This window comes from Sporothrix schenckii, assembly GCF_000961545.1.
Source record: "Sporothrix schenckii 1099-18 chromosome Unknown Cont49, whole genome shotgun sequence".
Lineage (NCBI taxonomy): Eukaryota > Fungi > Ascomycota > Sordariomycetes > Ophiostomatales > Ophiostomataceae > Sporothrix > Sporothrix schenckii.
The window spans coordinates 2625181-2650302 of record NW_015971150.1 but is presented as its reverse complement, the minus strand read 5'-3'; the positions used below and the strand labels follow the sequence as shown (position 1 = coordinate 2650302).

At 52.6% G+C, this 25122-nt stretch overlaps 7 protein-coding genes across 7 annotated transcripts; 6 read left to right on the top strand and 1 right to left on the bottom strand.

Annotated features, from left to right (window-relative positions):
* Positions 1-6629: 6629 nt before the first annotated feature.
* On the top strand, positions 6630-8998 carry SPSK_04997 (uncharacterized protein; the record flags this gene model as incomplete). Its single annotated transcript, XM_016731754.1, has 2 exons — positions 6630-8248; positions 8326-8998. 2 exons carry the CDS (start codon positions 6630-6632, stop codon positions 8996-8998), a joined length of 2292 nt encoding a protein of 763 aa, XP_016583369.1.
* A 1389-nt stretch (positions 8999-10387) lies between these two features.
* SPSK_05576 (uncharacterized protein) lies at positions 10388-11053 on the top strand (the record flags this gene model as incomplete). The annotated part of the gene is made up of 1 exon (XM_016732319.1): positions 10388-11053. One exon carries the CDS (start codon positions 10388-10390, stop codon positions 11051-11053), a length of 666 nt encoding a protein of 221 aa, XP_016583368.1.
* Positions 11054-12373: 1320 nt separating this feature from the next.
* SPSK_05225 (uncharacterized protein) lies at positions 12374-13918 on the top strand (the record flags this gene model as incomplete). Its single annotated transcript, XM_016731975.1, has 2 exons — positions 12374-12740; positions 12813-13918. The coding sequence occupies 2 exons, from the start codon at positions 12374-12376 to the stop codon at positions 13916-13918; spliced, it is 1473 nt and encodes a 490-aa protein (XP_016583367.1).
* Positions 13919-14334: 416 nt separating this feature from the next.
* Positions 14335-14577, bottom strand: SPSK_05756 (uncharacterized protein; the record flags this gene model as incomplete). The annotated part of the gene is made up of 1 exon (XM_016732492.1): positions 14335-14577. The coding sequence occupies one exon, from the start codon at positions 14575-14577 to the stop codon at positions 14335-14337; it is 243 nt and encodes an 80-aa protein (XP_016583366.1).
* A 271-nt stretch (positions 14578-14848) lies between these two features.
* Positions 14849-15109, top strand: SPSK_10674 (uncharacterized protein; the record flags this gene model as incomplete). The annotated part of the gene is made up of 1 exon (XM_016736996.1): positions 14849-15109. The coding sequence occupies one exon, from the start codon at positions 14849-14851 to the stop codon at positions 15107-15109; it is 261 nt and encodes an 86-aa protein (XP_016583365.1).
* A 4567-nt stretch (positions 15110-19676) lies between these two features.
* Positions 19677-21466, top strand: SPSK_05136 (MFS sugar transporter; the record flags this gene model as incomplete). Its single annotated transcript, XM_016731886.1, has 3 exons — positions 19677-19872; positions 19956-21107; positions 21207-21466. 3 exons carry the CDS (start codon positions 19677-19679, stop codon positions 21464-21466), a joined length of 1608 nt encoding a protein of 535 aa, XP_016583364.1.
* A 1796-nt stretch (positions 21467-23262) lies between these two features.
* On the top strand, positions 23263-24466 carry SPSK_05355 (uncharacterized protein; the record flags this gene model as incomplete). The annotated part of the gene is made up of 2 exons (XM_016732104.1): positions 23263-23342; positions 23422-24466. The coding sequence occupies 2 exons, from the start codon at positions 23263-23265 to the stop codon at positions 24464-24466; spliced, it is 1125 nt and encodes a 374-aa protein (XP_016583363.1).
* Positions 24467-25122: the final 656 nt, after the last annotated feature.

Sequence of the window (25122 nt, the reverse complement as noted above, 5' to 3'; positions counted from 1 at the left end):
GTCCAAGCCATCCATCCACCCTCCTTTTTGACAATCCTTTCTCATCTCTCTGGTCTCTTCCCAGGGGCTTGGGATCGAAACTAGCGAAGTACATGCCGAGTCCGTTCCTTATTAGCCGCTGTTATTTGCTGGGGCTCCCGCGACCACTGACGCGAAATCCTTCCCTCCATGCAAGAGACACACGGCGCCCCTATCCTGCACCCCGAGCCACCCCTCCCTATTCTTTCGTTGCTGCATACTTTCCCTCTCTCGTTTTTGTCGTCCGAGCCAATCCTGGACCCTGCCCAAGCGCTATTCTTGTCCTGGCCTGGTGGCCCTGCAGGTATCACAAACCGGCGAATGATATCTCGAAAGCAGCCGTGGACACGGTGGTATTGATCAAGCCGACCCCATCATCGCTGCTGTCCCATTGTCTTTTATGCCATTTTGTGCTCCAACATGCCTTCGTCTCGATGTTTTGCCGACACGCTTTTTCTTCTCGCGACGCTCGTCCTATTGTCCCCACGAACTCCTCAGCACTCCGCCGACTCCACCCCTCCTGGTCTGTCTTTTTATTCTTATTTATTTAAACCAACCGACGACGGCTTGTTGGCAGACACATGGAGAAAGAGGAACAGTACGACAAGTAAGTGCATAGTACGCAAGTGCGGCATATTACGTTGTTCAACTTTAAAGTCACAAAAGTAACCAAATGTGATAGCATGAGGCAACGGGTGTGACCATCAAAGTGCAACTATTATGCGACCAAGACGAAATATTCCTGGGTATTATTAGAACTACAAGTCCCGCGCTCTCCAAACGCACACACATACGAAGTACAACATACATACAAACCCCATCACTGTTCAGGACGTAGAACTGTGCTACGTTACCGCCGCAGTGCAGATCACTTTTGGCCGTTTCGCCAGTGTCTTGCGAGCAACCAACAGCCTCGAGCTAGGTCGGGGTACTCGTACGGGCAGGGGCATATTGCCTGTCAGCAAGAGACAAAAAGAAAAAAAAAGGTGGGAACAGTCGAGAAAAACAAAAGAAAAGCCGATCTGAAGGCAAGATCTGTCTTGGAGAAACTGACCAAGCGCACCACGCTTGCAATCAACACGGCCGCAGCTACACCTTCCAAAATTCCGCTTATTGCTGAATCACAGCCATAATAGCGTACGACGCACTTTCTACTGTCGATGCCGCACGGTTAGCCATAGAGTGTTTGTTGGCTTTTCCGGGATACAAAACTGATAACGACCCATGAGGCTGTTGTTCAGGCACGGCGCATTGTTGGCACATTGAACACTGCCACCCCCGGGCGGTTCTTTTCAACCAGAGGCTAGAGTAGTACTACGAGTCAATGCCGTGCAAGGTCGGTTGCCGATATGCCGCGAATCAACAACAGAAACCCAAAATAAAACAACCATCGGACATGAAAGGACAACAAAAAGCTCCGATCTAGGTCAAAACAGGGAGCAAAAATGGGGCAAAAGGATCACATTTTTTGACCTAGAGCGTGGCCTGGCTGTTGAGAATCATCCATCAGCAGCCGGTTTGGCTTGGCTAAAACGTCTTTCTGCTAGAGTGGTCCTTGATCTCCTTGATCCACATCGCCATACCATTTCATCCAATCTTTAGTTCTGCTTTGCATTGCCGGCTGACAGCGGAAGGCGGTGGGAGTGGGCAGACGAAAATCTACAAGGATCTGAAAAGAGGAGGAGTGAAATATGGGGTATTAGCTTCTGGTTTGGCGACAAAGAGAGAAACCAGCGAGAGCTTGCGGACAAAAAGCTCAAACACTCTGACACTTTACAACGAAAGGCTTAATACTCGGACACCACCTTACGAGTGCTACGTTATATACAGTTCGGCACTGTGTTTGTACGGAGCAATATTGCGGGACAGGCGAGAACCGCAAGGTATCCCCCTTGGGCGGCAGGTCTGCGGCTAACTGAGAGTGATGGCCAGCAAGGTCCAATGTACGTTCTGTGCTGCGGTCCTTGTCCCTGTGTTCTGTATTTGATCCTCATCGTTTGACCAACAATTGACGACGTGTGGTCTGCCCCTGAAATTCTCTTGTTTCCGTCCGGTGTCTGTCGGTTTACAGAAGATGCACAGACACGGCAACAAACAGAACAAGAAAGGGAGCAGCAAAATCGGCGCAATGGCAGGATTGGGCAAAAACGAGGCAAGACAGTGGACACAACATCGAAAACACGAATCTTCGACTTTTTACCTTTCAATTGAGACATCTATTCTTGTCCGGTTGGCCTTTAGCACGTCGCGTATGCTCATACTATCTATCTACGACGTTCGATATACTCCCGCCCGGTACACACATGTCAACGTTATGCCGTGGGCGGGCTGCGTATCCGTCCAGTGTACGAAGTATATCCACGCCTCTAGCACAGGAACCGTTCCGCACCCCTGTTTCCGGCTAACCAAAGAAGGAAATTGCAAGGGTCAAAAGATGCAGGACACAAAGAGCACAGTCAAGACACAAGTCTACAAAAGGCGACTACAGGGTGTTTAGAGTCTTATCTCAAAGCCAGAGCGGTAAAAGCATGCCAGAAAAAAAGAGAAGAAAAAAAGCCAGAACGCACTTACACAGGAGAACAAGGTGCACGGGTGTCTTTGTCCAAGTCGCCTGTCGGGCCCGGAGCCTCGCGTATGGTGCGGCACGGATATCGAATGGGGAGACACGAGGAAGAGGCGCAAGCGCGGGCAACCAGAAGATGCGAATCAGAGACAACCACACAGAAAAACAAGAAAAGAAAAGAAAAGAAAACGAGGACGCTCAGGAAGCAACGGACAACGCAACAAGGTAATTGAAGAGCAAGGAACGTTGCCCTGCTTGCATATCCGCTTGCTCACTTGTCCGCCTCTGACCACGCATTGGTTGGCAAGCCGCCCGACAACCTTTTGTGTTAGCTGTTGATCCTCTGATCCAACAATCTCTCGCGCGGCCGGCTTCTGAACCACGGTTCGCGGACGTGCCACCAAGGCGCCGCGGTGGTGTGCCATACCAAATTCTTAAAGATGGACAATGGGTTTTTCGTCAAAAGACTAGTGAGATACCTTTGGGTGCAAGTAACAGAGCACTATCGCCAAGTCAAGGTCATGCATTGCTACAGAGTACGTCGTCCTTCACATACTGTTGCCACCATCTCACCCCCAAGACCCCCGCTGTCATGGGCTTCTGCCCATTGCAGTTGCTCGACCACCCCGGGAATCACGGCCAGGCTGAGCCGCCACTCGCTGTAGACTCTTTTGACAGTACAAATTCTCGCAAGCTTGAATGTCAAGGCACTTTGTTCACTTTAGCACAACGACGCTAATCTCACTCGGTGCTGGCCTCTCGCTTCGTCCCATCCGTCACGACCAATGGCGAAGTTGCGGCACTCCTCATTTCTTGGCAACGCTGGCAGAAGACAAACAGACTTGCTGGCACGCCTGAGGGCATGACGACACCAACAAGACGCAGCACAAAACGACGTGTTAAACGCTTTCTTGCCTGGCATTACTCTGTCCTGGCTGGTCGAGATACAAGATGCAGATGGGCAATGGGGGCTGTTTATCCTCAACTATTTTGCCTTATTTCGTCGGTGTGCCCGTCTGCGTTCGCCTTGCTTCCTTTTTCTTTAAGTCTCTCCCTAGCATTAGGAATGTACAACCTGCGTTATGGCATACTTGCACAGGTACCATGTGCAGAATGCTGTCGCTTGCCTGACCCTTTCCGACCCATTTGGCCTCATTGGGATGCCAATACGTTTCGGTGAACGTCAGCGCCATGCAACTTGCTCGACTGGTTCAGCCTGCCTTTTCCGCTCTAGCCCACACCCCCTTCCCAGATCCCTCATTTTGTCTTTTCACCCCCCCCCCCCCCCACTAACTTATTTTCCCACGAGGCCGTCTTTTACTCTTCAGCACGATTACACCCCTTGCTTTCCTCATATTTTGTTGCTTGTTTTCCATTCTTTCCCTACCAATGGCTTGTGTACTAAAAGCTAAGAGAGCACCCTTCCAAGGGATAGAAAACGGCATGGGTCTGGTGTTTGTGGATGGCCCTTGTGTTGTTACGAAGGCACAGAAGAGACAAATATTGTGAAGCAGGAAACGAAAATGCATTTAACCTGCCTGGCAGGCACCAAAGAAACCAGAGAGCATGTCCCTAGCAAAGTCCCTCGCCTCCGGATCTGCAAAGCACCTTGGCTGGCTCATTTTCAAGATCACTGAACGCACTTGACGTCCACCGACTGACGGATTTTGTCACAAAAATGTCAAAAAAGCAAAATGCAGTCATAAAGCAGGAGAAAAGCGAGGGCTTTGACGACGCGGCCGTTGCAAAATCTCCTGGCTGCATATGGTCTTTCTCTCTGTCTCTGAGAAGCATGCTTCCTCGAGGCCTTGTCACATTTCCAACACATACCTTCCCATGTTGCCGTTGGTCTCATCCCGTCACTCCCCTGCTCCATTGTTCATTTCTCATCTCATAAACCCACCACCACGACGCGACAACACCACTATCAACACCCTTGCCCGTTGTACTGTCCACGAGCATGAACCGTATCTGTTCACAATCAACTTTTTTCCTTTCATCCTCTGTGCACCTTGTGGCTCCCCGCCGCCCAAGACTGCACTGGTTCCTTCAACGATGCTCGGTCTAACGGAACCCACACTTACAATCACTAGCTGTTATTCAAGTGGTTACAGAAACGCCTGGTGTACGGTGATCTTAGATGCTGCTTGCCTTGGGGCAACGCCGCCGTGTGCTCCCGTTCTCCATACGACGTCCGATGCTCCGTATGAGCGCCGTGAGGTCTCTATTCGATGTTATTTTTATGTCCTGATCCTCATTTTGACTCGCACGTAGCTCATTTTACCTCTGTCGCAGCAAGGCGCAGACAGGTAACTGTAGCTGTATAACTTAAAGAGGCTCAATCTTCTACAGAAATCCTTTCTGCAAGTGCACATACATTAATCCAAAATAAACACAGCTTGCTCTCTTTCAACTCGAACTCAAACTAGAGTCCCAAGCTCAAATGACGCTCCAAACATCCACACCCCACCCCCTTCTTCATACACACCCCTCAGCTTTTTGCTCTCACCCAGTCCAACTACACCAACAAGCGCCCCTTGCCTGTGTTGTGCATTTCACTCTCTGGGTTGCAAGATTGTCTTTTCGGCGCATATGGCACAGCATACTTGGGCGGCACGACACTTCTACTCCACGTCTACGACACAGCCGACGACGCACAAAATAAAGTACCTCGAGCATCGAGCCGTATAACAAGCAACAGACAAATATTGTCTCCTTTAGCAACCAATCGATCGACACTCTGGCCGTCCGGTTCACGAACACCACACTTTTGCGACAAGACCATCGACAATCAACGACTCTTGTTGCTTTGGTCCTTGTCTTTTCGTGCCCTTGACATTATCCGGTGAACCTCACGACGCTTCTTTCTGGGCCGGAACGTCCTACCATTGTTGTTTTTGCTGTGCACCTCGACCTACTCTTCTTGTTCTTGTGTCAGATCAAGCACCTCATCTCGCAGACAGACCTGGGCGCACCGATACGAGTTGGTCTTTGCCAGTTGATTTCGTATTCATTCTCCATTTCCTTCTCTGCTGCTCCCTTCAGTTTTGCCGTTTCCTCTGCAGCCGTTTCTGATCCCGTCTTTCTCGCGGTGTCCACGGCCAGCTCTGCCTTGCGTTGGTCCGCGCGGATGAGTGCAAAACTGACGGCTTTTAGCTGTGGTTGATCATTCCACAGAAGCGAGAACCAGCGGGACGAAAGAAACGAAAACAGGACAGCCGGAAAGGAGAAGAATAGCAAAAAGTAAAAAGAATTAAAGGGAAAAAGCAAGCAGGCGAGACAGTAGCCACGACGTTCTGCAGCAGACAACAAGAGACATCCAAGAAGGTGGCGGGCAAAGCCCCTTTGAAGGATCAGAATATCCACCACATCGAACAACAAACACCACTAGTCTCACGTCTAACAGAAAGAAGACGAAGAAAAGAAGGAAACCCGGCATCTCTTTCCTTCGATTCCTGCAAGGAGAACAGAAAAGCAACAGCCACTGAGCAAATTCCTTGAGAGAAGAGCAAAAGACTAAACGACCTAAAAGGCCAGGACTGCGCCGCTCAACCTCCTTCTTTACCCGGCCGGATATCCCCCCCTTAGCGAAGGCCAACATCCACCTCCACCCATCTGCTTCCCACGCCCAGCCTGCACTTTCCCCATTGTTTTCTTTTACTTTTATTTATTGTATTTCTTTTTCGGGCTGGTGCCTTTTTTGTCGCCTCTTCTTATTAGTCCTTTGTCGTCTACACTGCCATCTTTTATCCTCCCTTTGACTTGTTCTCTTCCTCTCTTTTTTTCTATCCTCACATTTCCTTTTGCTATTTGCTTTCCTTTCATTTTCTACTCTCCCCTTTCCTCCCCGTGTCGTGTATCTTCTTTCCTTTTCTCTTTCTCTCTCACCCTCACTCTTTCCATTCTCGACGACAACCAGGTGTTCTACTGGTGATGTTGTAAAGGGGACGGACATCAACGATCGCCAGTCCTTTCTTCAATAACAACACCGCAAGGGGGACATGTTCCGGGCCTATTCGGAGCCTGTTCGCCATCACCAACGTTTCCAATGGGGTTTCTTTCGTACGCCGAACCGCACAACCGCCAGTCGCTTCCGCACACGCCGCCCGATCTTGTGAGCTTTGGTTGTTCCCCCTCGCCAAACGACACATCATCTCGTGGGCCGCCGCCCAAGGACCTCGCCTGGCCACACCCTAAGCCGCCCATCTCTCCGCCTATGTCCAGCCATGATCAGCCGCTGCCTCCGCCATCCGCGCGACGGTCACGCTCACCACCCCGGACGGCGTCTCCCAGTAGCATAGGCGGCGCTATGTCCATGTCCGCCACCGCAGCAGCGAGCTTGGCACGAGCATCTATTTCCGCCATTACGGACGCAGGAGCTGGGGCAAGAGCAGCCCCGACAACAATATCGACGACACCTTCGACAACAGGGCCGGCAGAGGACAATGCTGCACACAACCTCAACAACAACACTGCAGCCGAGACAAACACGGCCACGACGACATCATCAACAGCCGCGACGACTGCTACGACGACAACGATAACAACAACAACAACAACAACCGGCCTGTCCAGTAGCCCACGGCATGGGCTACCACAACTACCAGGAGCCGCACCGCCACAAGTCTCGAGCGGACCGCTCCCAGAGAGACTACCTTCGCTGACTAGCATCTTCGGTCCTCCGCCAACATCTGCTCAAAGTGGTGGTGGCCCGCTATCCGCCGGATCGACAAGCTCGTACAGTCAGCGTTCGTACATGACGTATGACCAGCATGGTAGGCCAACATCTCCTGGATTCCCCGCGGCGCAGGCTGCCTACTTGCCTCCACCACAGTCGGCAACATCGCAGCAAGGATCGCACGAGCCGTACCCTTCAGGCAACTACCAACATCAGCACTACCAACGCCGTGATCAGCGCTCCCCTCGCGCTGATGAACGGCAACCCGTTAGCCAACTGTACCAGCCGCCTTCGCCGCGCTCTCACGAGCATGAGCAGCAACCGCAGCAGCAGCAGCAGCAGCAGCATTCTCACCAGTGGCCCGACGCACGCTCTAACTACGTCGCCGTAGGCAAGTGGTCTTTGCAGGACGGGCAGCAGCCGTCCTCGCCAAGTTTCTATTACCGCCAGCAGCAACAGGCGCCAGCAGCACCCCCTGCACAGTCATACTCCAGCCACAGGACAGCGCCTCTGCCTCCGCCACCACCCACTCAGCAACAGCAGCGTAGCCCGGTGAGAGGGCCAGCTCATGATGCCGATAGACGGCCTTCGCCTGGATCGGGCAACAGCCTCCCGTCAACGCCTGCCAGTGGCGCATTCCCGGATGCTGGCGCTGGTGCTGGTGCTGGTGCGGGTGGCGTACCAAAGGAAGGCCTGGGCATGGGCCCCAAGATCTGGACCGGCGTGGATTTCTTGCCGCAATTCATGCACGCTTCGGAAGTGCCGGGTGAAGGCTTGTGCTACTTTTACGACGACGGCACGCATTGCAAGGCTGTCATTGATGGCGAGGCTGTCAATCCCTACTGGGGCGTGACGAAGGCGGGCAAACCGCGCAAGCGTCTAGCTATTGCATGTATAACGTGCCGCGAGAAGAAGATCAAGTGTGACCCAGAGTACCCGCGTTGTGTCCAGTGCGAGAAATTTGGCCGCGTCTGCCGCTTCAAGAATGCGTATGTGCACCCTTACCGGTACATTACCGGGAAATTACCGAATGTTAAGTTTGCTTGACGTCGTTCTAACTGTTTAGTCCCCGCGGTGGAAACAACAACTCGCCCGGTACGGCGTCGACCGAGCCGGACAATCACCGCAAGTTCGGCTCTGTGACCGCCATTCGCCCGCCGCCTGAGTCGCCATCATCTTCTGCTCTCAACGCAAACAACAAGCGCATGCGCTCCGACTACGACCACTACAAGGCATCTGGACGCGGCCGCTCACCACCGTTTAGCAACCGCTCGCCGACACTGTCCAGCTCATCATCGTCCGCCGATCCTTTGCGCCACAGCTCGACTAGTAGTGTTCTGCCGCCGCCTCACGTATGGGGCAGTGGTCAGCAGCCACAATCGTCGCCTCTACCGCCGCCGCCACCGCCATCGTACCCGCGTTCGACGCCGCAGCAACCGTACTCGCCCCATTCGCAATTCGCGCAACACGATCAGCTTTCTCCCCGCTCGCAGTACCCTCCGCACTCGCAGCTACTTTCGTCAGCGCACGACCATCACCGCAGTCACCCATATCCGGACCACCACTACTCGCACCACACGCACGACTCTTACGCCCAGCCGCGGTCACAGTCTGGTTCACCTTCACAGTCTGACCTGCCTCGGATGCTTCTTCCACCGCCTCGTTCCGCGCCCGATCTACCGCGTATCCACGACGATGTTCTGCGGCGGTCATGGCAGTCTGACCGCGGCCGTGTCTAACCACCATGCCCACGACAACGGCTACATCCCAGGCACCTTTTCTTTCGAATCTGTCCTATTTTCCCCAGGTTCATTGTTTTCTTGTCTCTGTTTGAATTATGTTTGCATTATAATGTCATCTTAAGATGAGGCTTCTCTGTATTAGTATACTCTGTTCTTCTTCTTTTTCATTTTTTGTTTTTGCATCTTTTCTGTTGTTATTTTGGAGGCACATCTCGGATGTCTGCTTGGATTTCTTTGCCATTTTTGCATATCTGCTTGGCGTTGGATGGCTGGCCACTTACATGTTTGTTACTGTCTACTTTCCGGCTTACTGGTTCTACCATTTTGTTCTTTCACCACTTGGGATTGCTTGACGAGACAGGATCTTTCTTGGTGGTATCCTGTTTGTCACTCTTTCCGTTCTGGTTTTGGCACTATTTTCTTGCTTATGTACTATCTTTCTCTGACCATGAGAAGGGAGAGCCAACGGCTCGACACCATATATACACCAGACAGCGTTACCTGGTATTTCTTTCTACGTTTCGTTTCGTTGTCCAAAATCCACTGCATCACCAACTGCTCCGTGTAAGTCGCGGAAGGTGGTTATGTCAGCTATTTGTCAAAAAGAGCCAATGGTAGCTCGATGTGTCCACATGCCGAGTTTGGCCCACTTTTCGATCAAGTCCGATTTTGCCAGATTCCCCCAGCTGGGGCGCGCTAATTGGCAAATACGTATCCTGAAATCCCAAATCAAGCTTTTCTGACCTTTTTAACTTTTGATGAATTGCTTCTTTTTTTTTTTTTGGCCCAGCGTCTCGTTTTCCGTTGCGTTCATCTGGATTCTTTTGCACTCGCTACAATTTCCGCACGGATCTCAGATCTTGTTATAAGCTGACGGCAACAAATTCGGAGTACGTCGTACGTCAGCTCCTTCCGTCGCCCTTTCCCATCCTTCCGCGCCGTCCCGGCGTCTCCGGCTCCCGCGGTGACACTTGGCAAGCGCGACCGCGACCGCGACCTCGACCCGAATCGAATCTCGACCACATTCCTTTCTTCTCGCGCGTTTTTTATTTCTTCTCAACCGTGCATAGCGCTGCACAGTCCCAGCAACACCCGACCTCGACCGCTTCTCACCTTTCTGACCCCTCTCGACCCCTCCCGTTCCCTTTGCCTCCCACCCCTCGATGGGCTTCTTCACAACGTTGGCCGGCTATGCCGCGCCACTGTTCCTGGTACTGTCGCCAATCTTCTCGTACGGCGACCAGGCGTTATCGATGAGCCGCAAGCGGTCGAGTGCAGGATTCTCGCTGGACATCCCACTGATTATGCTGGTGGCGTCGCTCCTGCGCATTTTTTTACTACCCGGGCGCACACTTTGACAAGGCGCTGCTGGTGCAGTCGATCTTAATGGTGGCGGTGCAGCTCGTGCTCCTCAAGATTGCGCTCGACAACCGGCCGCCGCCGTCGGGCAAGACGGGCGAGGCGCCGTTTGCGGGCCTGGACGGCCGGACGCGGTCGGTTTCGTTTTCGATGACGTCGGCCTCGAACTCGCCGACCGGCGGTGGCGGCCTCTTTGCCAACCGGCCGTACAACTTTTGGCAGTGGCGGTCGCCCAAGCCGTACTGGCAGTTCTTGCTGTACATGTTCTTGACGCTGCTCGCCTTGCAGGTGCTGCTGAGTCCCTTCCCGGACGTCTACGGCGCGTACTCGGTGCTGATCGGCTACGTTGGGCTGTCGGTGGAGGCGACGCTGCCGCTGCCGCAGATCCGGGCAAACATGCGCGCGCGGTCGTGCCGCGGGTTCCGGGTGTCGGTGCTGGCCAGCTGGCTGGCCGGTGACGCGATGAAAATGTTTTGGTTTTTCACGTCCACAACGGAGATTCCGTGGGCGTTCAAGCTGTGTGGTCTGTTCCAGGCGGTGTGCGACTCGATCCTGGGCATACAGTACTTTGTGTATGGCGACGGGACGAGTAGTGCACGTGACACGGACAGCGGCGGACCGGGCATCATGCTCAAGGAAAAGGAGGCGGCGTTCCGGTCGGCAGCGGCATCGATCCTGCCGAACGCGCGGTAACGGTTTTGGTAGGCGTGGGTGGTTGGAGATTGTTGAAATAAAAGGGACGGAGTGAATGAGGCTCATGAGGCTAAGAAATGGCTTCGGATCTATGCATATTGGAACTGATCCATTCCAAGTAAGAAAGGCAACGAGACCGGTTGTCTCAAGCATAATATTGTGCACATGGGTGCATGCATTCACGGTGTATTCACATTTACATTTATCGGTGGACTTTATTTTCTTGTAATTCGGGCCTTGGGAGCCACGACGAGGCGGCGGGGCCCCGGCCTGCCATTCTATTCATATAAATATGACATGCGACTTGTTCCTGTGTTTGGAGGCATCGAAGACCACTGGGCCTGTGCTGCAATTTGCCGTGAAAACTAAGATAAAAGTGATGCTCTGTGAAGAATTGCTTTTGGGCTGCTTGGCTCCACCGCTGGCTCCTTCCGTTGGCCTGTCCGAGACGGTGCAGCTCAAGCGTCGCTGTGGTTTAGCGGCGCGGGCCGTCATTTAGTGGGCGCATACTACTTTACGGCGGAAGGTAGTGAGGAGGGCAGGTTCAATGGGCAGTAGAGACGACGAGGCGAGGTTGTCGCAAAATTACGTTGCCCTTCTGTCGTTTACAAGTCACCCCTGACGTGATGATAAGGAGCAACATGGAAGGGAGCGAGGAGTTGTGTAACACGGAGTGAGCAACGAGAGCCAACGAAGTCGACGCGAAGCTTTGGCCACCATGTCGCGCCCAGAAAACGCGCGCGGGCGCGTTATAAAGTGTTAGATTGGTACTTAATAATACTAGTGCATTTGGTGCATCTGAAAGTACCCGCTAGCAGCTAGGCATGCATCGTCGCCAACACGCCGAGATGGCCCAGGTCTCCCAGCCACCGCATTTTTTCGACTCTTCTCGCTTTTCGCAGATGGGCCATCCCAGCAGCCCAGGACGTGGAGTGGCGCATTTGCTTCTTGTCTCTCTCTCGTTGCTTCGGTATTTGGTACCTTGCGCACGTCGTACCTCTCTCCTCTCACCTATGCCATTTTCAGTCGACTTTTGTCATTCGTTTTCCGTGTTGTTCTGTTTTCTTCTCATTGCTCTTCAGTCTTGTGATACTTCTCTTTTGCACGACCGTCGAGGCCGAGGGCCTCTGTGTGCCTGAAAAACGACCGGTACAATATACGCAACAGCTGACGGCATATCGAAGGGACATACACAATACATTCACTCGCCGAGGCCGTTTGCTTCTTGCAACGTCGCAACACCGCAGCATCTCACCATCGCCACATTGCATCAACAGCAAATTTAGTCTTTCCTTTACTTCCAACACACGCACCACAGCCATGCCGTCTGTGTTTCGCACGTACGAGGCACAGAGCCGTCTCCTGGCTGCCGTCATTGCGAGCCTTCCGACGGTTAAGCTCGACTATTCTGGTAGGTCCTTATACCACGTCTTGCCACGCATAGTTCATTCTTTTCTTATTTCGTCTCGTTTTTGTGTTGGCCTCTTCCCTCTGGCACTGTCGACTGCGTGGGCTGACTCGACTCGGCCACCAGCCATTGCCCTGCACTATGGCTCCGATGCAACCAGGTCCAGCGTTGAACACCGCTTCCGGCCCATCAAGCAGCAGGCGTCTCTGCTTCGCCAGGCCGTAGCGAGCAAGGAGGACGCCAAGGAGCTGGCCAGCATCTTTCTCCTGGGTGACAAGGGTATGCCCTGGGCTGCGAGAATGATGAGACGAGACAGGCACACTAAACGTTGTTCGTGACATACATTTCCAGTCCTCTTTGCTAATGGTTTAGAAATTGCAAAATACTATGGTGAATCCACTCGTCTGGGCATCGAGTTCCAGTTTCGGGCCATCAAGAAAGAGGCCAAGGCGATGCGTGACGGCACGTACAAAGAGCAGGCCAGCCCCTTGCCTGGCCGCAAAACCGCCGCCGCCGGCACAAGCATAGGCGCTGGTGCTGCAACACCAACCCGCAAGCGCAAGACACCCGCCACCCCGGCCACTCCTGTCACTCCGGCCAACGCTGGGGCTTCCACGAACACTGTGGACGCCAACGCAGGCGCTGGCTCTGGGCCTCCGGCTAAGCGTGCACGCTGTGTCGCCGAGGCCGTCTTTTCTAATGGCGAGGACGGCGATGGCTGCAGCACGCTGGCCAGCGAGGAGGTCGATTACGAACTGCTCGACCTGACACCTGCCTCGACGCCGTCGCACCGGATGGCCATGCCATCCAACACACCCTCACTCACCCTGGCGGTGTCGTCAGTTGGCCCAATTACGCCAACCACGACTGCGTCGACGTCTGGTGCTGCCACAACGACAGCGTTCCTGCCGGACAGCACGCCGGCCCTGAGTGCAGGGGTCTCGCCGCCCGACCAGGCATCGCCTGATCACCGCGACGTGGTCTTCCACACGGCCGTCCAGCACCAGCAGCAGCCCGTCTTCTACCCTCACTACGGCAATGGCGGCAGTGTTGGCAACAGCTTTACCATTGACGACAGCAACGCCAACGATAATCACCAAGGTCACATGAACGACGACGACGATGACGATGTTTTCATCATCGATACGCCGAGCCGGGCGCCCAAAGTGCCCAAAATGGAGCCGTCTGCGCCGCCATCCACGGCCACGCTGCACCACAATGTTGCAGACCATGGCTGGGAGAATAGCAGCCACACGCTGAGCCAGACTCAAGTTACTCAGACCTACAGCCAGCCCCAGCCTCAAAGCCAGAGCCAGAGCCAGGGCCAGTTCTCGTTCGACGCGAGCGGCTCGGCATCGTGGGCACCACTGGACTTATTCCCGGCCGGTGCAAACGACGTAGCCTCTATGTCTTTTGGCGAGTCAGGGTCCTTATTTGATACTGATGGCACCATATGAAGAGGATTTCCCCGCCGATGCTGTTTCATTTTCTTTTAGTTTTTAAAATTTCCACATTCTTCTCCCCATATTTCTCCCTTTTCCATTCTTCCTCTGTCCTTCACATTATATTTTATTTCACCTTTTCGCCTTCTTTGCTTTCTGCTGGTTTGTTTCTTTCCTTGTCGTGTATAGGTACAAAAAAAATACCCCAGTTCCTTGTCCTTCACAGCTTTCTGTTCACGTTCCATGTTCACTTCCATGTATATCTGAGGCCCGGTGAGGCACTGTTTGTACTGCTTTATATTTTTCATCCAACTTTGTTGTTGTCATTTTCGTTCCTATTCTGTACTTAGAGAATCACAACCACTTTGAGTTGTAATCATATAGAAGTGTGCTTACCGTTTATTGAAACATATTGCCGTCTATTACCATACTCACAACGTACACTCATGTCGGTGGTATCCGGTGACTTCCCGAAACCCAGGACCATAGCCCGGGCCGGGCCCATCCGGAGATGATGTAAAGGCGGCCAGGGGTGTTGTCGTGACATACGCGCTGACTACCCTGGTGTCCTCAACGGTCTTATACTGACCCTCGCTAACCGGCATGTGACGCTGCTTATCCGTGCCTTCGTCACGACGACACTCGAAAGACAGACGCAAGAGGTGCAGATGCATTTTGCCAGCAATCGATTCAGCTGGACATGGGCCCGGCGTGGCCAATTCGTCTCGATCAAGTCACTTGCCTTACGGGCCCTCCTCTTCGTCCTTCTGCCCGCCGCCGGTCTCGTCCTGGCGGAGCGGTGAACGCACGGTAGCGCGATCGGTGGTGTGTCCGTATCAACTGCGCCATCCTCACCGTTATGGCCCTCTCCATCGATTCCCCCCCCCCCCCCCCCCCGAACGCTGCCGCCATGCTCATCGACTTCGTCGAGCCCTGCCTTTGACGATGGCTGCAACGAGCTCCTTCGCAGCCCACTCGCCGACCTGGCCGTGCGTGCCCCCCCGAGCCACCCTCATCAACACCACCGGCCTGCTCGAAAACATCAGTACCGTTGACGCGGGTCCGTTTCTAGCTGCTGGATTTTGTACCGGCCTACGCCTTGGTGGCCTCAGGACTGGTGTCTGCCCTTTCTCGTCGCTCACGCTGTTCAGCACAACCATATCGGTGCTGGTGGCGGTGCGACCACCAAGAGGGTCGGTCGAGTGATGCCAGCTGCAGAAAGTGGTATTGGGATGTTTAGACGACGGTAATCACCTGACTTGAATGCAAAGAGAAATAAACACCCTTGCAACCATAGCACTTAATGAACGTCACGGGAATAAAAAGGGAGTGGGACAGTCGCACCTGCCTCTTGTTAGCGCTTCAATTGCTTACCGTATTAGGAAGTAACAAACAACACACGCTCGTCGCTCCTTCCAGCTTACATATCACTTTGTTTGTCATCACCTTTTCTTCATCGCCGTTTCGTTCTTACCTCTGTCCCATTTGTTTTCCTTCCTATAAACTCACTCTGCCTCCATCGCTTCTGTCGCCGACCGATGCCCCGTCGCCACCTCACAACTCCCGACAATGCCACACAATATTCGACAGCAATGCAGCGACATGCCGACTGAAAGCCAGGCTGCAGGTCGGTGTCGGTCGCAAACAAATCACCAACAGACACATCGAACAAGATGTCTGTAGAATGTGCCATCGGCAATGGTAAGATCAGAAAGGGCAGAGGAACAAAAGACCATCGAGATGGCACATTTAATATATTTGCCTTGTTTACTTGTTTCGTTTCTCATCTCCTGCGCCTCTTGCCTACCATGTTGTATCATCCCCCCTTTTCCGAGTCTAACATTTCCCTTTGTTCCAACAGATCAGCGACTAACACGGTAACATATAGAGAGATAACTTTCGTAATTTGCCACCTCTTGATTATGGCAAAATCGAACCGGGCGAACGAAATGCAACGGAGATGGCATTCACGGTCGACCGACGGCTACCTTGTACACTGTAACATGCATCTGCCCCAGCACTCAAGAATCGCACTCATCAACCGAGAAACAACCGAGAAACAACCGCAATGGTACATTAGGGCAATTCAAGAACAAGAAGAGAAGCTCTATTCCACCTCGTCCTTGCTCCAAAGGCAGAAGAAGCAAAAACGACGGTTGTCTGGATGGTGGATGCTGTTTGGCGGGCACAGTCTCTATTGGTCGCGTGTGTCGTCCGTTTGCCCGACTGTGCCTTTAAACTGTCCTCGAGGCAGGTTGTCCACCGTCTCCTCCCGCTGTTTGCATCTTGGCTCATCCTACCAAGGAGCCAAGCTGCGTTTGAGAGAATGCCACAAAGCTTGTCTGTGAGCCTCTCTGACCAGGTACTTCGTTCTTATGTCCCTTTTCGTCTCAGCCTGCCAACTGACACGGCATATTTTCTCCTGTACTGCAAAGTATTGATTTCTCCATTGACTGACTCGCTTTAAATTCGTCTGTACAGTACTTGGGACTCAACTATTCGTCGAGGGTTGTGTGCCAGGCCCAAGTCATGTTGTTGGCCAATATGCAACCACAACTGACTGATATCCTGCCCACAGACCTCTCATGATGAGAGGACCACCTTTTTGTCAAGGTCGACTCGGCACAATCGCTACCGAAGTTGCAGTGTGGGATGACTGGAGCGCACACGAGATACTACCTTAACTATCTCCCCTTCTTCATCTCGGCAGATTCTGGCGACGTGTCCGACGCTTGAGTCTGATCTTCACGAGAAAGGCCGATAGACCAACTGAAACAAAAACCAAGGCAGACAACGGACTAACACAAAAATCTGAAAGAATTGTCAAATTGAACTCTGGAGAACATCGATGCAATCGTTCTTTCTTCAGCACACTGGAGGAGAAAAACAGGCCAACGGAAAGGGATTCCGGCACGCTACCCTGTGTCGTCATCCAGGATGAACTAAGGATCAGTTTGGCCGACGGAATTTCACCGCGTGAAGCGCAATGTGAGGAATCCAGCAATGGATGGGCTAATGCGACCAAAGAGGGCACGACAGGTAAGACACACACTTACGACCTGCGGCATATCCTGACTCGAACACCTCAATGTGTGACAGAAACATGCTCCCACGCCAGCACAACGCAAGATTGGTAGGGTCGCAGCCGCCAAGAACCGGCCTGTGTTTAGCAAAATGACTGCCCGTAGCATTCAATACCCGTTGACGGAAAAAGTAACAAATCGGGCAAGAAGGGCCGCAAAATCCAAGAGGAGCTGGCTGGGGTAGGGGAAACAGGCACGAGCTCACCCTTCTAGGTAAAGTGGGAGCGCCTGACTGCTTATGCTCCCCCACAAAAAAATAACCTTGTTTTACTCCGTTCTTTGGAATGCTAAGCAAGGCAATTCGTTCGGCATTCGATGTACCCCATACGCTACGAACAATTGGAACACAATATTTTACGAAAAGAGGCATTTCAATACAAAGTTTTGTTTTGCAAAACCAGTTCCCATTTCAATTTCGGGGCCACCTGGTAAAGGAAACAAAGTCTCCCGACGACAAACAGCCGATCAGACAAACGGGAAGGACATGGAGGAAGAAGAAGAAGAAGATGGAAGAGGAAGAAGAGTACCAAAAAAAACGACTCTAGAACGGTCCCGACTCGATCGCCCAAGCAGCATAACGACTAGTGGCCACACTAGGACAAGCTTAAAAGACTGTCAGAACCAGCCAACAGACTCGTCATCTAACCAGATATACGACTTGCTGCCACGACGGTGGGTCAGTTCTCATCCAAAATTAGACCCTCGTTCTGACCTCGCTTGCCTGTCTGATTGGGTCTTGGCATACCGTCTTCGACAGGGTCTTACTTGCAACAAGTATCACCCTCACCACACACCCTCCTTAAGATGGTTCAGAGGTTCGTCCCTTTGCCTGACGCTATTACGATGTATGTTGCGTTTTTTGCCTTTTGCCGCAAGCGTGGGGAAGATTTACGCCTAGAATGAGGAGAAGAACAAAGGAAGGGAGGAAGAAAAAGATGCAAATGTCGACGAAGCGAACAGGGGTTTGAGGAATGGACACCTGCACTCTCAAATGCCAAGAGGTGAAAATCGGATACCAAGTGGGTGTCTTCATCTTGAGCCACGCGTCGTTGGTGATCTTGCTATGCGGGGAAGAGGAAACGAAGAAACAGAGAGGGACACTTGTTTGGCAGCAAGCGCTCAACCAAAATGGAGGCAATGTGTCTCGGTGACAAATTAGCAAGGTAATGAAGGGTAGTAGAAGAAGCAGCAGAAGAATATCGACGACGGCCACGTGTGGATTGCCACCACAGAAACAACTCCCACGGCTTGGTATGATAGCCTGCTACATGCGAACGGGAAGGTGACATAAGTCACCTACCACCGCCCTTGTCGATCCGGCTAAAGTCGACATGGGGAGAAAAAAAAGAAGAAGAAAAAAGATTAAAAATCACCAAAGGTAGAAAGAGGGGGGAGTGGTGATACGAAAAGGGGGGAATCAACAGAACCAATTGTCCAAGGCGCAGTTACACTCGGGGTGTGTACGGGCACGAGAAAGCAAGCAGCACCGGCGTGAATTGCCTGGCGTGGTCTGCAATGATCACCGAATATGAGATGGAGCCCACACAACAAACAAGAAACAAAAGTCAAAGAGCACGAATGAGAGAGAGAGACAAGATGGACGAAAGGGACTTTTCTCTCTGACGCGCTCCTTCTCTTTCCTCGGTTTTCTTCCTCCAGCCAAACAGATCAGCCCCTGTTCCATGGGTTTGTGGACGTCCGGAGACGACATCCAGCCGTGCCGCTTCTTGCCCCCACCGCATCATTCCCCATTGACCCATTCGCTCCCATCCTTCGCCCACCGTCTCTGGAGAAGAGCGGGCCGAATGGCCTTCACTATGGCCAATATAGATGCAATGGATACAAATTGCGGCTGGTGGCGACAGGCCAGAGATCCAGCGGAGGGCAAAGGCAGGCATCAAAGGCACAAAGGGACAAGGGAAGCCGAATGCCCATACCATTTGAGCCGCTATTTCGTCCCGGTTTACGCCTTGGCAGTTCCTTCTGCCTCATTTGGTGTATCACGCCCTCTCTCTTGCACATTTTATCCCTCTCCTTGCCTCGCTTCAAGGACAGCTGTCCGCTCCTATTCGATGCTCGGGCATACCCACCTGCTCGGGTCGATGCAGTTGTCAACGAGCTGGTTGACTCTCAACTGTGACCGTCTGAGGGTATCTTGGCACTGTTGCTCGCCAGGCACGAAGGATGAAGAAAATAGCCGAGAGAAGAAAGGGGATTGGAAGGCTTCTCGTCTTCCAGGCGGAGTTCTCCATCTCGTTCAGATTGTAGAACCTGTGTGCACGCTCTGCCTATATCTGTATTCAGGACTCTCCATATGCCATATATACGACGAGGCGAAAGCACAGAGGTGTGTCTGGGCCTGATCGTTTGCCATATTTTACTTTATTTCTCAGTTCAACTCGTATATCCTGGGTCTTGTTAATATATCTATTAACATCTGGTTGCCCAGTCCCTTTCCCCTTTCTCTTTTCCCTCTTCCCCTCTTCTTCTTTTTTATTCCTACCTCTCCCTTCTTTCCATTTGCTGAGTTTTCTTCCTTTTTGTCCTGTATCTCTTCCACACGCCTCACCAACCCGCATATCACAGGTTGGCGACACCGTCTGGTCCAGCGTGAGAACAGTTTGCTCATAACCCACAACTCAGAATCCACAACCAGGCATCTCGGCGTATTCCGAGACAACACCGCAGCCATGGTCGGCGCAAACAATGGGGAGATCAACGACCTCCATCGTATGGCGATGGAGGATCCCGTTTCGTGGTACCGAAAGCCGAACCTACGCACCTTGTACCTCTTGCTTTTCCCCTGTGTCATCGGTATCGAGATGACGTCCGGATTCGACTCGCAGATCATCAACGCCGTGCAGCTGGTGCCAGCATGGACCGCGTGTAAGTTCCTATTGATACTCAGAGAGGTGCAGGAGAATGCGGGGATCTGCAGGGAAGATCACGACTGACCCAGTTACATCCAGACTTCCATGATCCCAAAGGTGGCTACCAGGGTATCATGGCGTCGTCCCTCTCTCTGGGCGCCTGTGTCGGACTTCCGTTTATCCCCTATGTCAACGACGGCTTCGGACGTCGCTGGTGCATCATGTTTGGCTCCCTCCTGATGATCATCGGCTCGCTCATCCAGGGCTTTGCCATCAACGGCGTCATGTACATCTTGGCACGGTGCATTATCGGCTTTGGCCTGCCTTTTGCCATTGTCGCCGGCTCGTGTCTCATTGGCGAGCTGGGCTATCCCAAGGAGCGGCCCATCCTGACTGCCCTGTTCAACGCCTGCTACTTCATCGGCGCCATCATTGCGGCTGGCATTACGTTCGGCACCCAGCAGATCACGTCAAACTGGTCGTGGCGCATTCCTTCGCTCCTGCAGATGGCCCCGTCGGTGCTCCAAGTCGCGTTTGTGCTGTTCCTGCCAGAGAGCCCCCGTTGGCTGATTAGCCGCGACAAGCACGAAGAGGCCTTGGCGGTGCTCGTCAAGTACCACGGCGAGGGCAACCCGAACTCGGAGTTTGTGATTGCGGAAATGGCCGAGATCAAGACCACCCTCGCCATTGAGCTCGAGCATGCGCGCATGTCGTGGATGGACATGGTGCGCACGCGTGGCGCCCTTCGCCGTGTCGTCATTGGCAGCCTTCTGGGCCTGTTCACACAGCTCTCTGGCAATGTCGTTATCTCGTACTACCTCGGCGACGTCCTGACGATGCTTGGTTTCACCGACGCCGACTTCAAGGCAAAGTATAACCTGGGCAACCAGTGCTGGAGTTTGCTCTGCGGTGTCGGTGCTTCCCTCCTCATCATGCGCTTCCGCCGCCGCACCATGTACCTGACGGGCATCCTGTCCATCTTGGCCGTGTACATTGGCTGGACCGTGTGCTCGGCGATTTTCTCCGAAGCGAAAGCCAGAGGCCAGCACACGTCGTCGTCGGACATTGCAGCGAAGATGTCCCTCTTCTGGATTTACGCCTACAGTCCGGCGTACAACACGTGCTTCAACGCGCTGACGTACACATATCTGGTCGAGATCTTCCCCTATGCGCAGCGCGCCCGCGGTATTGCCATCTTCCAGTTCTTCGGCAAGGCCGCACAGTTCTTTGGCACCAACGTCAACCCAATTGGTAAGTATTGTCACACGATCCCGACAGGATCCGATCGGTCTCTGTTTCTTGGTTGTTTCTTTTTGGTTATTTTTCCGTCCTCACACTAACATGTGACAGGTCTGGGCAAAATCGGCTGGAAGTACTTGCTGGTCTACTCCTGCTGGATTGTCGTCGAGGCCGGCCTCATCTACTGGCTGTGGCCCGAGACGTCTGGTCGCACTCTGGAAGAACTTGCCTTCCTCTTCGAGGATGAACAGCAAGCCGAGCAGATTCGCAAGCAGGAGCTGGAGCAGAAGCAGCTGTCGGCCGGCCAGAATCTGGACTACTCCACGGCTCACAGTGACGAGAAGCGCCAGGCACAGGTCGAGCATGTGTAACCAAGTGCATGGCATGGAACCTCACCTAGAGGTCTCACACTAGTTGGAGATGGCTCACAAGGTTGCATTTCCTCTATTTCCCTGTCTCTGTTTGTCCTTGTTCGCTGTTGTGCGATTGTGAGTGACAAAATTATCCTGTCGCAGTGAGAGGACTGGAGGCAGACGTTCCAAAAGCGACAGAAAGAAACGAGACCAGGAGGTCAAACTGGGAAGCTGGGAAAGTGAAGAACCCCCCTCAAAAAATCGAAATGGGTCACAAGAAACACGAAAGCACTGAAAGACGAGATTCGGCCTCCATCGCCTCGTCCTATACCTGTTGTCCTAATCCGTTCGCTTATTTGCATATTTAAATTATGTTTACCTCCATTGGGGGCGTCAATCTACCCTTTCTTTGATATCAATTGTTTTCCGTATTATGATACTATGTTTTCTTTCCCTTAAAGCAAGAGGTCATGAATGCAGTCAACAAGAGGGTGTAAGTGCCGGTCGCCTCTAACCGGAAAATCGTTATGCATCTATCAGCTAGCAAGTCTCCGCTTTTGAACACACGACACAAGGACAATGACGTCGACCAAATGGTTCATCGCAAACACCTCGGTTTTCCCCTTGTCATCTCGCTGTTTATGTCGAATGACATGCAACCGTTGACATCTTTATGTACTGTAAAGTGATTGTAAAGTGAGGCTCGATCCAATCAGCCCGGCATACCTGCGAATTGATCTTGAGATACAATCTAAACCAGAGTATGCACATATCCGAACCGTGTCATAGGCATAAACGCGTCGAAGCTTCTCGCACCTACTATGACGGACCCACTAAAAGTGAAGACCCCGCCGCCAAAAGTGCACTCTGTCTGTGCCCGGAGTGGCTGCTTGGCCTCCCCGCCATTGCCCTCCTTGGCCGCCCATTGGCGCTATTTCCATCTACAGCGGGATGCGTTGAGCACCGCAACAGCCCCATCACTCCTGCCCATTTTGCTTCTTGCTTCTTTCTCCGTTCTTGCCCTGTCTGGGGCCTCCTGCCGTTTCTACATATTCTTTGTTCCTGCTCTTTTTCTTGTATTTATTTGCCTTCTACAGTAGAATCCTATCACCTCCTACTTCTTCCCTTTGCATCCCCCTCAAAACAGAATCACAGCCTCACGACACTCACAGAACGGCCTCCGTCCAGCTTCGGAAGCCCGCTCACCATCAGAGCTTCCCCATCAGCGATCTTCGAGGCGCTTCTAGTAGTGTTCGCTGTTCTTCGGCAGAGTCGCACCACTTTTGTATACATAGCAGCCCTCCCTTCTCTGCCTTTAGCTTCCGTCTCTTCTCTTCTTCCTTTACCTCTTTTCCGCTCTCTTTCCACATTGCACGTCAAAACAATCCACGACTTCCAACGTCGAGTTAATCCACTCGACCCTCTCCTCTCCGACGAGGCCTTCTCCAAATAGCAAAACGAGGTCTCTACAGGGAGTTTCCTCTCAACGAACTCCCAAGAACAACAGGCTTGCGACCAATTGCGAGCCACCGTTCCTGTTCCTTTCCTCCCCTCCTCATTGATTTTGCCCAGTTTTGCCACAACATACTCGCGACGTCTAGTCGGTTGCTTTTCACTGGGCACAAGCCGTGACACATTGGCCGCCATTCAGCACCCGGTCGCATTCTCCGGTCGCATTCTCACTACTCCTCGTCACCGCCCTTACAACCTGGCTGACGGTCGACCTTGATTTGCCTCCCTCTTTCTTTCTCTCATCATTTTCTTTTTGTCTCAACCTCCAACTTTAAACGACCCATATACCGTTTTTAGCCACAATGGTCAAGGAAACGAAGCTCTATGACCAGCTGGCCATCAAGCCAGATGCGTCACAAGATGAAATCAAAAAGGCCTATCGGTAAGCGCGCCACACGATGACTAACACCCGATACAATAGCACAAATTTTATTTCAACAATCGTACTAACATTCAACTAGAAAAATGGCCTTGAAATGGCATCCGGACAAGAACAAAAACAACGCCACCGCCTCGGAAAAGTTTAAAGAGTGTTCGCAAGCCTACGAGATTCTGTCCGACCCAGAGAAGCGGAAAACCTACGATACCTACGGTCTCGAATTCATCCTTCGCGGCGGCGTGCCATACGAAGGCGATGCGGACGCGGGCGGTGCCTTTGGTGGCGGCGGCATGCCCGGTGGCTTCTCCGGTATGAACTTTGGCGGCATGCCGGGCGGCGGTGGCGGCACACGCACATTCAACTTCTCCACGGGTGGCGGCCCAGGCGGTGGGTTCAAGTTCAACGCCCCCGACAGCACGTTTGCCGACTTCTTGCGCACAACTGGCGCAGAGGGTCTCGAGGACCTGCTCGGCGGAGGCCTTGGCGGAGGCAGTTTCGGCGGCGGCATGCCTCGCTCATCACGGTCGGGCGGCGGGTCCTTTGGCGGTGGAGGTGGCGATCCGTTTGGTCGCAGCGCACGGCACCACACGCCCGAAGTCAGCACCGTCGAACGGCCGCTGCCGGTGACACTCGAGGAAATGTTCAACGGCACAACCAAGCGTATGAAGATCAAGCGCAAGATGTACGACGAGAGCGGCAAGCGCACAACGACGGATACGGTCCTCGAGGTGCCTATCAAGGCCGGTCTCAAGAAGGGCAGCAAGATCCGCTTCAAGGGCGTGGGCGACCAGGAAGAGGGCGGTCAGCAAGACCTCGTCTTTATTGTGGAGGAGAAGAAGCACCCCATCTTCACACGCGACGGCGACGACATCGTGGCCCATGTTGACCTCAACCTCAAGGAGGCCCTGACGGGCTGGAAGCGCACAGTGTCGACGATTGACGGCAAGCAAATCAACCTCGACAAGTCGGGCCCCACACAACCCGGCTCAAACGACACATACCCGTCACTGGGCATGCCGATATCCAAGGAGCCAGGCCAGCGCGGCAAGTTTATCGTCAAGTACAACGTCAAGTTCCCAACGACCCTGACACCGGCCCAGAAGCAGAAGTTAAGAGAGATCCTGTAAGGGGGATTTTTTCTTCATCTCATTTCTCCTCGAAATTACCCTATTTCTTGGGAGCTATCGCCGGTGTCCTTTTAACATTTGTTGATATATTTATTATTTGGGAGGCGGTATTGCACATGCACGATGAGGAAGCTTTTTTTGGATGAAGAGAAACACAGCATGATGAGTTGATTGTGTTGGTTACGATGTTTATGATGGGCGGGGGAGCATGGATGATGTTGATTTCAGTGGGGATTAGAAAGCTTCGCCTTTGCTTCCTATTTCTTCACGATCTGCTTTGTTGTTTTGCTATTTTTCTTTTGCATGCGTTACATCGGGAGACTGGCGTTTGGGGACGTTCTGACAAAGAACATTTGTTTTATTCGGATCTGGGGTATGAGAAACGATAGTTTTGGAGTGCTTGTTTGAGAGCCTTTTCAATGGTTTAATTGTTGTCGCAATAAAGACACGATACTTTTATGCAATATTTAGAACTATTCTGTGCTGCAGCCAATGCGAATTTATATAATTTTATAGGGGTTTATGGTAGTAGCATCAGATCATCTTACGAATAAAATCATATGAATTGAAACTTTGATTTTATGAAATGTATTATGGAATAATAAAAACGCAAAACCGGAAAATGAAAAGCTATCAATGTACCCAACCAAAGCAAA